This window comes from Schistocerca americana, chromosome 2, assembly GCF_021461395.2.
Source record: "Schistocerca americana isolate TAMUIC-IGC-003095 chromosome 2, iqSchAmer2.1, whole genome shotgun sequence".
NCBI lineage: Eukaryota > Metazoa > Arthropoda > Insecta > Orthoptera > Acrididae > Schistocerca > Schistocerca americana.
Genome location: NC_060120.1, coordinates 573,267,193 through 573,280,896, shown reverse-complemented (window position 1 = coordinate 573,280,896; position 13,704 = coordinate 573,267,193). Strand labels below are relative to the sequence as shown.

General features: G+C 38.1%; 1 protein-coding gene across 1 annotated transcript in view; it reads right to left on the bottom strand.

Annotated features, from left to right (window-relative positions):
• The window catches only part of LOC124594191 (cytoplasmic dynein 2 heavy chain 1), a 786,854-nt gene that overhangs the window by 620,111 nt on the left and 153,039 nt on the right, over nt 1-13,704 (bottom strand). The window contains exon 14 of the mRNA XM_047132551.1: nt 4,276-4,422. Within this exon, the coding sequence (XP_046988507.1) occupies nt 4,276-4,422 (147 nt within the window). The remainder of the gene's footprint in view (nt 1-4,275; nt 4,423-13,704) is intronic.

The window sequence follows — 13,704 nt, the reverse complement described above, 5'->3', positions numbered from 1 at the left end:
AGTCACTAAAAGTGTAATAAACTCTTAATGAAGTGTTGTACAGAGTTTCAGATTTTAAAATTTCCCTATACAGCAATGTATAAAACCAAGCTGCATGCAAGTTGTCCAGTGTTCCTTGTGTGATTCCACTGCCATCTGATGTGGCATGTTTGCGCTTGCTCCATCTTCCTGCTCAGACATGGCGTAGCAGTGCAGAAAGTGAAGAGTCTCACAGAAGGATCGACATGTGTACAGAGTTCTTGTCCATCCCTGACTTAACTCCTTTCTACAATGTGTTTTTGTTGGTTTGTCATCAACTCTTAACTCACAATCTGACTTACTCCTCCTAATCTTTTCATTATTTCTTAATTCATCTTCCACACATCTGTTTTACCATTATTTCGCTATCTATTCATGATTTTTTCTAAGGTGTAGAATACCTTTCTTAAGCCATTTCGATTTACATTGACGACCAACCTGCCAGTTACTTTCTCATTTTACTACACACTCTTGAAGGAGAAATCTAAGTGTATATTAAAAGAATAGGCTAACGGGAATTGCAAGTTGTGTATTCATCATAGTAAAAAAGAAACTCAAACAAATCAAGACAGAAACTGAAGCTGTATATGAAATTGTTTGGGAAAGAGTCAGAATCAATGGTGAAATAAACTTATTATTGGATCCATCTATTAAACACCAAACTTATGCACAAATGACAAACTTTAGAAAAAAAACTTTAGATAGCCAATACATATGTTTCCCAATCATCTGTGATCATTGTAGGAGACTTGAGTCGCCAATCAACTGGGATAACTTCAGTTTTGTAAGTGAAGGCACAAAAACACACACTGCAAAAAAATACTAAACAATTTCTGTGACATTATTTCACACAGATAGTTCTAAAGTTTACACACTATGAAAACATATTAGAACCAATGTCAACAAATAGACTTAAAATCACTGGTGATGACCGCAATAAAACTGATATCACTGGGTATGATGTAGTTGTGTAGCCACGTGCACATAAGAATGGCGAGAAGATGGGGAGGGGGGAGAGCAATGCGAAGCAGGAAGGTTCCAAATGAAACTCTGGTTAATATGCTCATTCTTTGACACCTGACTATAGTGTGCACTGCAGAGTCCATATAGAACATTCAAATTTGATTTTCATATTCGTTTAAATATGGTAATTGTTCCTAGCCACTATAGTGTCTATTATGAGTAGCAGAAATCAAACACAACAAGTATTACATTTTCTGAGGATATATAATTGTATCTAGGGACAGTTGGAATCTGAAACATGGCTCAGTGTAGCGCTTACCCCAGCAGTGCCAGTTATCAGTGTAAGCTACCACTGGGAGAGGGACAAACAGCACACTAGTGATGCAACAAAGTATGTTCTGCCCCTCTCTGCACAGAAAGCATCAGGCACCCACTTCTTAATTGCACACCATTATATCACCAATGATTACAAAAGTACAAAGGGTAACCAATACAAGCAGGAACATTTATATGTTCAATAAAATCAAACAGTGGAAAGTCCAGGATGAGATTTCAACAACATTATAAAAAGGACGGACTGCTACTCACCGCATAGAGGAGATCCTGAATCACTGACAAGCACAATGAAAAGACTGCTAAACATTTAAGTTTTTGGACAAAAACATTCTTATTTGGAAATGTAAATCACACGCACACATTCACACAAGCACTGTCACACAAACATGGCCACTGTCTTCAGCCACTGTGGTCCGGGCGACAACGGCCGGTGACAGCGTCTATGTGTATGAGTTGTGCTTGTGTGAATGAATGTCTCTTTCACTTTTCCAAAGAAGGATGGATACGTTCAGCTAACTAGATAAAGAGATAGTGATTTCATATCTCAAAGAAGAATGCAAAACATTTAGCTCTGGACAAGAGCATGTACACAAACTGTAGTTTCAAGTTTAGAAGGATAATTGACAAAATACAGTGCAGACATGTACCTAGTAGAAGAATTCACAATGGAAGGGTCTCTTCATGGCATAAATTCTCTGTAAATGTACTGCTAAAGAAACAGCAACTCTTTCACAATGGGTGTAAAACAAGGTATACAGCTACACACAGACACATGCTAAATAGAAACACAGTTCTCTCTCAAAAGAGCAATGCGTGAAATCTTCATTAGATACTGAAGCAGAATCTTCTCAAAAGACCCCTCACAAAACCTAAAGAAATTCTGAGCACATGTAATGGCTCTCAGTGGTACCAAAGTTAAGTCTTCTTACTTTCATTTATGACATACAAAACAAAATTTAGGGTAGCAAAGAATAAGAAAAAATGTTAATCATATTAAAATTTTTCTGTGATAATGAAGCTCCAGGAGACTATCTCAGCTTCATTCTCACACTACTCCGAAGATGAGCAATACACTTGGATGAATAAAAACATCATGACCACCTGAATAACAGCATGCCGATTCACCTTAGGAGTGAAATACAGAAGTGATTCTGTGTGGCATAGATTCAAAAAGTCCATGGTACATTTGCAGAGGTATGTGGCAGCAGACTTCCATGCATAGATCAAACAATTCCGAAAATATTAAGTCTCTGGCTTGTGGTCATGGAGCTGACCCTCAACAATGTCCCAGATGTGATCCAATGGGATCAGATCAGGTGAATTTGGTGGTCAAGGCATCAATGCGAGTCTACTATCATGCTCCTCAAGTCACTGTAGAATTATCTTGGTGAGTAATCATGCTAAAAACTGCTGTCTCTGTCAGGGAAGGCATCAAGCATGAAGGGATGCAAGGGGTCTGCAATAATGATCACATAGTCCACAGCTGTCATGGTGCTTTTGATTACTACCTCGTGTTCCATGGCAGTCCAGGTGAATGTTCTTCATAGCATACTACTGCCCTACCAGCCTGTATCTATGGTGTGGCGCACATTTGGAGCACCTGTTCGCTTGGATGACAACATATCCAAGCATGAATATCGAACTGGCGTAACAATAAATGTGACTCATCTGACCAGGTGATGAATTTTCACTGATCCTCAGACTGATCTCAATGATTCTATGCCTACTACTATTTTAATTAATGGATGATGTCACTGGGTCAACAATGTGCTCCCAACTGTGTGCTCTGTAACATTTGTGACTGCTCGAACATTAGACTGTCATCAACTCTGCCACACATTGCAGCCTATTCTGCATTACAGAGAGGTCAAACATACAATCTCCATGTTTTATGAGAGAACTGGATATCCAACACATTGTCGCCTAGCTGTGGTTTCACTGTACTTCAAGCACTTTCCACAGATTATCATGACAGCAGTGCGTGTACAGCTGACCGGCTTCACTGTCTATGAGGTGCTCATTCCCAGGTACATGGCCACAACAATCTGCACTTTGTAAAAGCTTTTTACATCAGTGGATTTTCCCCATATATGGTACGTACTGTCACTTGAGTGATCCCCATTTTTCTCTACTGTACTTGCACTCTTGGCATGCTGTGCCACATGCCCACAACACCACTTAGTGACATTTAGTCTCATGGTTGGAAATGGTCATAATGTTTTGGCTCACCAATGTAGATATTAAACAATGGAAAATCCAGGATGGAATGTAACAATACAAGAGAAGGAAATTTGCTACTCACCATATAGCGGAGATGCTGAGTTGCGATAGGCACAATAAAAAGATTCACACAATCATAGCTTTCGGCCATTAAGGCCTTTGTCAGCAGTAGACACACATACACACACGCACACACACACTCACACAAGCACAACTTGCACACACGTCTGCAGTCTCAGAGAGCTGAAACTACACTGCGAGCAGCAGCACCAGTGCATGATGGGAGTGGCACTGGGTGGGGGTAAGGAGGAGGCTGGGGCGGGGATGGGGAGGGATAGTATGGTGGGAGTAGCGGACAGTGAAGTGTTGCAGTTTAGACGGACGGCAGGAGAGAAGGTGTGGAGGGGGAGAGGGGGTAAGTAGCGGAAAGGAGAGAAATAAAAATAAAAAGAAATTAAAAGACTGGGTGTGGCGGTGAAATGACGGCTGTGTAGTGCTGGAATGGGAACAGGGAGGAGGCTAAATGGGTGAGGACAGTGACTATTGAACCTTTGCTAGTCATTAATATTTCCAGATATGGTATTTGGATTTTTAATAATGCATAATATTTCCAGATAGTTATTTGCATTTTTAATAATGCAAACTTACTCCAGAACAGCATTTCAAGTTGTTGATTATTCAATCAATGTTACTTATACATATTTTTTTTCAAATTAAAAGAAAAAAAATTTACAGTACCTTTGTATTATAACTGGAAAAATTGAGTTCTCACTTGATTCAGCAGTACCCCTAAAATTATTGGGAAGGGCAAGGAAGCGTTTCAGCTGCCCATAATACTTCATGCGAATTTCTTCCATTGGTGGCTGAAATTGTAGTTTTTGTTGCCTGAAACCAAATTTTAAAATATTTCCTAGTTAAGTATTTAACTTTACATTTACATAAACTGACAATTTTTATCCTAAAGGAAATCAGCTAACATATGGCACAGATAGAGTACGACCACTACCATGATACTTTAAAGAACTGAATTCCCATGTGTAAAACAGTTACTTGACAAATAAGTTATATAATTTTCATTCCATTTTAAGAAGAGCTGGTTTCTCATGCATCTAAATTTTATGATGTTATGTCTCCTGAACTATGTGTTGTACAATAATATAATTTTGCAGGTACATTCGGTGGTGTACATGGGTACGGCCTGCAAAATGTGCTGCAAATAGAATTAGTAGCAAAGAAGTAATAAAATTAAGATGTCATGTCTGATGCTGAAACTTTTACTGCATGAACAGTGACAATGTAATAAACCACAAAGATTCTTTCTTTTGTGGTTTTGTGGGGGTGTCAATGAGAAAAAGTTTTGAAAAGGTTTGAAATGATGTGTAAAATCTGTTCCAGATAGTTATAATCTTGTTGTTGAAAAAGCATATTTTTTGTTGACCACACATGCAATTTCAGGCTCCGATGACTCTCCTTAAGAGTTTACAGTACTGTTTGTAATGTGTATAAACCATTCTAGGATTTCTTGCCACATCAGTTCTAGGCAAAATCTTACACTATCAGTGATTACCACCATTGTCTTTGTCAGGAGCAATTGACTGTTGTGGCTGCTGCTGAGGCACCCTTGTATGCAGAAGGAAATGGTATATTGAAGTACTAAGAAATGATGATACATGTTTGAAGCTATAGAGGTTGTAGATACTGTGGTTATGAATCCCACAGTAGGCAGTTCAGTTGAAGAGCAATGGACATCTTTAAATTATACAAATAGTAGAAGTTGGACACACAAACATATCAACAGGGAAGGTAACTGTGAAGAAATTCTTCAACTGCTCAAAGAAAGAAGGAAGTAAGAAAATGTTCAGGGAAAAACAAGACCACTATAAGTCACTTCGAAAGCTAGGGCAAAATACTTGTAGGAGGAAATGAAGAAATCAAAAAAGAAATGATTGTTACAAAGACAGGTTCAGCATACATAAAAGTCTAAACAACCTTCAGGAAAATTAAAAACAATGGCATTAACATTATTAATGCAATGGGAATACCACTGTTTAATGCAAAGGAGAGAGTGGCTTGTTGGAAAGAGTATTTTGCAGGCTTCTATAAGGACGAAGGACTGTCTGAAGATATGACAAAAGAGGAAGTGTGAATTGATACGGTAGACTTAAGGAATCCACAGAGTGTATACGTGGACAAGGAAAAAAAATTCCCAGATTTCCCGGTTAAGAATACACTTTCTCCCGGATGACAGTATATTTTCCCTTATCAACCCTTTAAATGGTTATGGTTTTATGCACGGGTGTACAATTTCAAGGCACTTTAGAAAACAAAACTCAGGGAAAAAGACACGTTTTGGAAATATCTTTTATGTGCAGCAACATGTACGCTGCGTATTTTCGTATTACAAAAGCATACATTGCAATTCCACCAAACACCGCATGTTACTTTCCGAATAATTGAAATCGAGATTTCGATGCACTTTTGTAAGCCGTTCGTAGCTTATGTCACGTGATCTCGCTAGCCGATGACAGCGGATATTCACGTGATGTAGTCAGCCAATAGCAACATCACTGTTAAGTAGCACAAACACACGAACAGGGAAGTTTAATAGTTTAAATTAAAATACATAGTGTTGCTACAAGAAAAGAAAAGCTTTCACATATAATATTGGTCTCAAGCTGCAAGGGACTAAGCTTTTGCATATACTGTTGATCTTTTTTGCGCGTGTTACACTTTAAGATATATCATAAAAATGTGCCAGTAAAATTTTTAATAATGACATAAATGTCTGATCTTCAGGGTTCGAAATTCTTCTAAATGGCTCGTCACCAAAGAGTTGATTTTTAAATGAGAGTCAAACGCTCTGTGATTTTATAAATTCATGGTACATTCTTGAACAAAGTTCAACTTATGTAAAAGAATAATTACTTCGAAAGTTAACGCTTTTCAAGCCACTATTAGCAATATTTTCCCGTGACCTGTTAGAAATAGGTTGGTTTCAGCAGTTGCCACAGAGCGCAGATAACAGGCGACACCGCGCTTGGGTAGCTATCATGACATAGGAAGCCCCTATGAACGTACGTGTAAAACATTGAAAGATCATACATTATGCCATAAAAGAAACAAGACATCAGAGGATACTGCAAGAGCATCGGAATTTCGTGAACCATATTAAAATGTGCACATTTAAAGTGCATACAGGGCACATTCGTATGTCCAGATGCCCAGTGAAGTAGACCTCAACCTGATATTAAGCTTTTCAGTGTGGTTTTCGGGATGTAAATTTTCTTGAAGCACCAGTACTGTATTATATCATGTTTGGTTCTTTATTATGGCATAATGCCATATGTCCTAGAAAATGAAAACGTGCACTTGAAATGCAGCGAACAGTTGAAACTAGCCAGTACTGTGGAATTAAACATTTCGTTTCAAATACATTGACTGCCTCTGCGGAAAAGGTTAACAAAAGTCAAATTTCTTTAGCAAACAGACAAAAATAACTTCATTGTTCCGCAAGGCGATTAATGCTTGACTGTCAAAAAGGTGAAAATAAAATAAAACCTGAAACTAATGACATATTTCGGCCTTCCGTAATTATGTGAATGTGTTTTAATTCCGTTGATAGCTCCCAGTCACAGATATCCGTTTTGTTTTCATTTGACGTGAGAGTTAACGAAGGGGAAACAGCAAAATCACTAAATGTAAACACAAGTCACGTGGAGACTACCCACTATAACTCAAGCTGCTCTGCGCATCAGCCTCGGATCTACGACATTTGCGAACCGGGTCGATACCAAAAAAAATCGAGTTTTCAAAATATGTTCATCTTGTAGCGCCCATCTTTCCGAAAAGTCTGAAACAGAAAACATACGTATTGGAGGAAATGTAAGACATTTTATTTGGTCGCAGTGCCACGCCTATTCATAAAGCATTTTTCTACCGCAGGTCCAAACTATATTCAGGAGAGTGGAAACGGAAATGTCCTATGGTGCCTCTCCTGCTCCCAGTCGGCCGGTTTAACAGCCTGCCCCTCTTTTAAAAAAATCTCGCAATTAATAGCGGATGGGATTATTTGTAATCTAGAGAACAAGAACTCATCAGAAAATCTGAACTCTTTATTGCCTATTAGTTAATAACTTGCTGTTTTGTGTGACATAAAATTAAATATAGGCTACACAAAACCAATAAGGACAAGAGAAATTACGCATTTCTTCAATCCTTAGCTCCTAGCATTTTTTTTTTCTCTCTAATCTTGCTACAGCTTTACATGGCGTGCTTTCTTTTCTGCGAAAGAATCTATTATGTCAAACATTTTGTTACATGAAAAATCGAAATGTCGTTATCTAATACTGAAAAAGCTGTTAATATAAATAATACACAAGACTGGTGTGGTTTCTCGATCCGATTGCGTCTATTTTGTCACTGTCTGCTAGATAAAACAAAATAGGCCTTTCTAATATAGCAGCAATTTTGTAACACACCAAATAAACGAGACTGTTTTGGCATAAATGGCCATTTTTATAACACGACAGAATATAATCAAATAAGTATCAATATCAAATGTCTATTAAACCTACTACAAGCAAAAAGCTTTATGCTAGGAAATAACTTCACATTTCATTCATATGCACCAGCTTCTCAAGCATGAGACCGGAGAGTAGTATTACGAAATTTTTATATAAATTTGCAATCGTCTTATTCTTCCATAATTTGTGTGATGACCCGTTTCTTCTCCTTCCTCGTTCTAACAAACAATCTTGTTATCACCAATTCTGTAGCTATTGCTGCCGCTGTCAAAATTTGTTCGCCGATTAACTTCACTAACCCTGCCAGAATCACAGGTTTAGTTATCCCGTGAATATTTTACGGCTAGGCGTTATTACGTGTTCGAACAAGATGTTTTCCGCGTTACTTCCAGAAAAGAACTGAAGCGGCCGCTAGCTGGGGACTGTACTATTGGTTCTTACTAGTGTGGCGATCTGGCCAAAAAATTTTCTGTCAAAATTTCATTTTCTTGGATACACCGAGAAGATAATACGTAATCTTTCTCACCTGCTATTCCTGTCAGTCGTTTATTTACATTCTGATAGTCTGAATTACGGATTTCGCTAGTAATTATAACAATGCTGATGATTCGCAAACCCAGTCAACAACATAATCAGACAGCGATTGGCATTCATCCGTTCGGCTTTACTTCCTCAGCTCGTATAGCCCCGTCCCCTTTTGTCTACGGATAGTTTATTTCTAGATGCGACGAGGATTCTCCTGACGGAGATATCACGTACACTATGCATGCATTCAAAAGTCAACTTATGATTCATTCTGATATCAACTTAAAATGTGTTCAAAAACCAACAGGGACGCGTTTCAAAATCATATGAATAATCGATAGACAAATGTGTGCTGGATGCTAGGTGCTTTGTGAAACAAGTTTTTTTTTTTTCTTCAAGAATATGAATTTGGCGCTCCCTTTTCCTGGTAACATCTAGCTGCTTGCTGCGACTGCTAGCACAGCCAACAGCCACATTCCTGTTGCCAGAAGCAGGAGAATCTACTACTCAAACGTGACTCAACTGCGCATGCGCATGAGCCCGCGCGTAACTGCTAAAACAAATCGAATGTAAACAGTGGCGACTTCACGCTCATTGGAGGCAACTTGTTATGAAGCACTGCATAGTTTTCCTAAAGCTTTGACACATTTTCAGTTGGCAGACGCTTGCATGAGCACTGTGTGTCGTTGTTATATATGGCGCATTTCCTTTGCAATTTATTTTCATATTTTTCTCTCGTTTATGTTTTATTGTTTAAGTATTATTCTGCATTAGCGGGATACAGTAATATCCTTTGTTATAGTATCGGTCTTTCAGTCAAAACTACAAAAATTTAACTGAAAACTAAAACAACGAAAAATTCACGGAATTCTAAAAATATCCCGGGTTTTTCCCGGTTTTCTCCCAGATCAAAAAATTCCCGGGTTTTTCCCAGATATCCCGGTTGCCCCGGGTCGTATACACCCTGAATCCAGTATTAATGTCAGAGTTTAACAGAGCTTTGGAAGATTTGCAACCAAATAATGCAGAAGTGCCAGATAACATTTCTTCAAAATTCTGAAATCTTTGGGGGAAGTGGCAACCAAATAATTATTCGACATCTTGTGTAGAATCTGTGATACTGGAGTCACACCATCAAACTTTCAGAAAAATATCATCCACACAATCCCAAAGACAGCAAAGTAGGTAAGTACAACAACTATCAGCAATCAGCCTGTCGGCTTAACAGCTCATGCATCCAAGTTGCTGACAAGAATAATATACAGAAGAACACAAAAGAAAATTGAAGATTGCTAGATTGCAATAAGTTTAGTTTTTTGAAAGGTAAAGGCACCAGAGTGGCAGTTCTGGCTTTGCGAATGTTAATGGAAGCAAGGCTTATGAAAAATTAAGTTTCGTTCAAAGGATTTATTGACTTAGAAAAAAATGTTTGACAAAGTAAAATCGTGCAGAATGTTTGGAATTCTGAGGAAAATAGGAGTAAGCTATAGAGAAAGAAGAGTAATATACAATATGTACAAGACCCAAGGAGAAACAATAAGACTGCAAGACGAAGAGCGAAGTGCTGAGATTAAAAAGGATATAAGGCAGGGATGTAGTCTTTAGAGCATACTGCTCAGTGTATACAGCAAAGAAGCAATGATGGAAATCAAAGAAAAGTTCAAAGATGGGATTAAAATTCAGGATGAAAAGGTATAACTGATAATATTCACAGATGACATGGCTACCCTTCGTAAGTGTGAAGAAGTATTACAAGATCTGCTGAATGGAATTAACACTCTAATAAGTACAAAATATGGATTGAGAGTAAAATAAGTGACAAAAGTAATGAGAAGTAGCAGAAACGAGAATAGTGAGAAACTTAATATCAAATTTGGTGATCACAAAGAGGATGAAGTTAAGGAATTCTGCTACTTTGAAAGCAAGATAACCCACAATGAACGAAGCAAGGAAGGCATAAAAAGCTGACTAACATTGCCAAAAGGGCACTAGTGGCCAAGAGAAGTCAACTAGTACCAAACATAGGCCTTAATTTGGGGAAGATTTTTTAGATAATACATTTGGATCACGGTAGTGAATCATGGGCTGTGGGAAAACAAAAAAAAAAAAAAAAACGAATCAAAGTGTTTGAGACATGGTGCTACAACAGGATGTTGAAAAATACGTGGACTAGTACAATACAGAATGAGGAGGATCTCCACAGAACAGGCGAAGAAAGGAACAAAAGGAGAATACTGACAAGAAGAAGGAACAGGATGACAGCACACATGTTAAGACATTATGGTGGTAGAGATCTGGACATTAGGCACTGGTAGATATTGAAGGTGAAGGCTTGACAATGACAGCTGTTGGTAGGATGATGATGCACCCAGGACGTAGGGTGTCGGTGGGTGTTGGCAGTGGTGCCTCAATGACAGTGGCCTCTGGTCAGTCCTAGTGCAGTGAGGCATGGCACCTGGGAGTGGCGGATGACAGTCCTGCGTAGAAATGGCAACAGATGTTTACAGCAAGGACAATTATTCCTATCAGTGGGCTGTTGGCGTCAAGGCAGAATGGTGTTGGCTGCAGCAAGGTCCAATGGCAACCTAAACATTCTCCAGTGGAAGGATAACAGCTTGGCACTGAGTTGGCATGTAACATGGCATAAAAAAGTGGTGTCCTTACTACAGTGCTCTCTACTGTGATAGGCACACTGCCTGCTGATCACGTCAGCACTGCTGGACACCATAAGGCTGTAATAATAACGCCGTGTGACTAGGGCCTCCGTCGGGCAGACCTTTCACTGGGTGCAAGTCTTTCGATTTGACGCCACTTTGGCGACTTGCACGTCGATGGGGATGAAATGATGATGATTAGGACAATACAACACCCAGTCCCTGAGTGGAGAAAATCTCCGACCCAGCCGGGAATCGAACCCAGGCCCTTAAGATTGACATTCTGTCACGCTGACCACTCAGCTAATGGGGCGGACACCATAAGACTTTGTGAAGCTATGATGTAAACATCCCATGCAGTTCAACATTATACTTGCAGCTTGCATGCCCCTGGAGAGGTGGCAGCCCACAATACATGCCTTGCATGCACAGTAGTATGGTCCCAGGTGGACAATATACTAACAATCATCTGACATGATATGACACACAAGCCGATTCCATCACTTTGTGTTCCTGATTTTGACTTTTTGTGCGTATCACATCCTTTGAATAGGATTGTATGTATGTTGCTCATATTCTGCTTGATGTTTGCTCACATCTCTAATATTGGGCACAGTAAATGGTTTCACATTTGTTTTTGTTTCACATAAAATATAAGCCAGGTTCATCACAAGGCTTTCTGTGGGTTCACTTATATTTCTTCCTACTGCTCAATTTAAACGCATTGTAATTGTATTGCTCATATTCTAATTATCCTCCCTTCCACACCATCGATTTTTTGCACTTTCTCGCATTTAATGGAGGACCCCATACTGTAGCTTTTCACAGAATTGGTATTCAACTTTATTACTTCTTGTCACTAAATGAATTTGTAATTCTGCTTTGAATGGCATTGGCTCTTTGCACTGAATATGCTTTGTAGTCTTACTGACTACAGCATTCCTTCTTAAAAATGGTAAAAAATGTAACAGTAGTTATGTAAATGTGTTTGCACATTATTAACACATTCTACAGAAACATGTTTTAACAGAAATCAATATACTAGAATCATCCTCCCACTCCAATGAAAATTTTGGAGTTCTCCATTAAATGTGAGAAAATACAGAAAATGGCCACAAACAAAAATTGAGTACCAGCAATATAGTTACAGTGCATTTGAGTTGAGCAGTTCTGTAAAACACCTTATCATGAAATCAACTTCTGTTTTATATGAAACAGAAACAAATATGGAATCATTTATCCCCAAATATTATGGATGTGAGCAAAATTCAGACTGAATACAAGCAACATACTTGCATTGCAATTCGAAGAGTACAATACACAAAAGAAGTTGTAATTACGAACAAAATTCGATGAAACAAGGGGCAACGAAAAAAGATTCTATTTATTATGAAACCAAAATGAATATGGAAGATCTTGAATTACATAATAAGAAAATGATGCAAAGCAGGACTAATAAATTTACAGTACTCCAAGTGGTCTGGCAATTAACCAAAGTCACGATAATGGTAATCCCTGTATGAGTTTCACCCCCTTGATGTAGTGGTTTATTAGATACTTAGTTTCACATCCATGAATCATATGCATGACTTTACTCATCACAATAATAAAAATTCTTATACAGAATAGAAGGAGTTGTCAACGAGAAACATTTGCAGTTTGTTTTCAAATTTTACTTTGCTGTCTGTTAGACATTTATATCACTGGGTGAGTTATCAAAACTTTTAGTTGAAACACTATGCACCCTTTTTGTGCTAAAGACAACTTAATGTGGAGTAATGAATGTCTTTTTTCTTCTCGTATTGTATTTATGTACATCATTATTCCTTTTGAGCTGTTATGGATTATTGACAGCAAACGTAATGAAAAAATAATATATGATGAAGCAGTAGTCAGAATGCCCAACTTCTTAAACAAATGCCTACAAGATGATTATGAGTGAGCAACAAATATTATTTTTTACAGCGTGTTCTTGAGCAGTGAAGACTTTCTTTCTAGACAAGTTACCCCAAAACATCATTCCATATGACATTATTGAACGAAAATATGCAAAATATCTGAACTTACTGATTTATCTTTCCATAAGATTTGTAATGATTCCGAATGCATTTGTGGCTGAACTAAGTTGTTTTAGGAGTTCTAAAATGCACTTTTCCAGTTTAAATTCTCATCAACATGGAGATCTAAAGTTCTGAATTTTCCACTCTATTTATTATTTTTTTACCACGTGTTACACCTAGATGGGCATTTAAAACTGAGAGTGAGACCATCCACAGAAAACCAATCAGTGATAATTTTAAGAACACTGTTTGCCATTTCTTCTGTTTCTGTATGTATTCTTGGACTGATTGTAACACTAGTGTCATCTGCATAAAGAACTAGTTCTGCTTGTTGTATATTAGATGGAAAATCGTTTACAATACTATACATGGTGGAGAAAAACTGTGTCACTAAAGTTTAACACT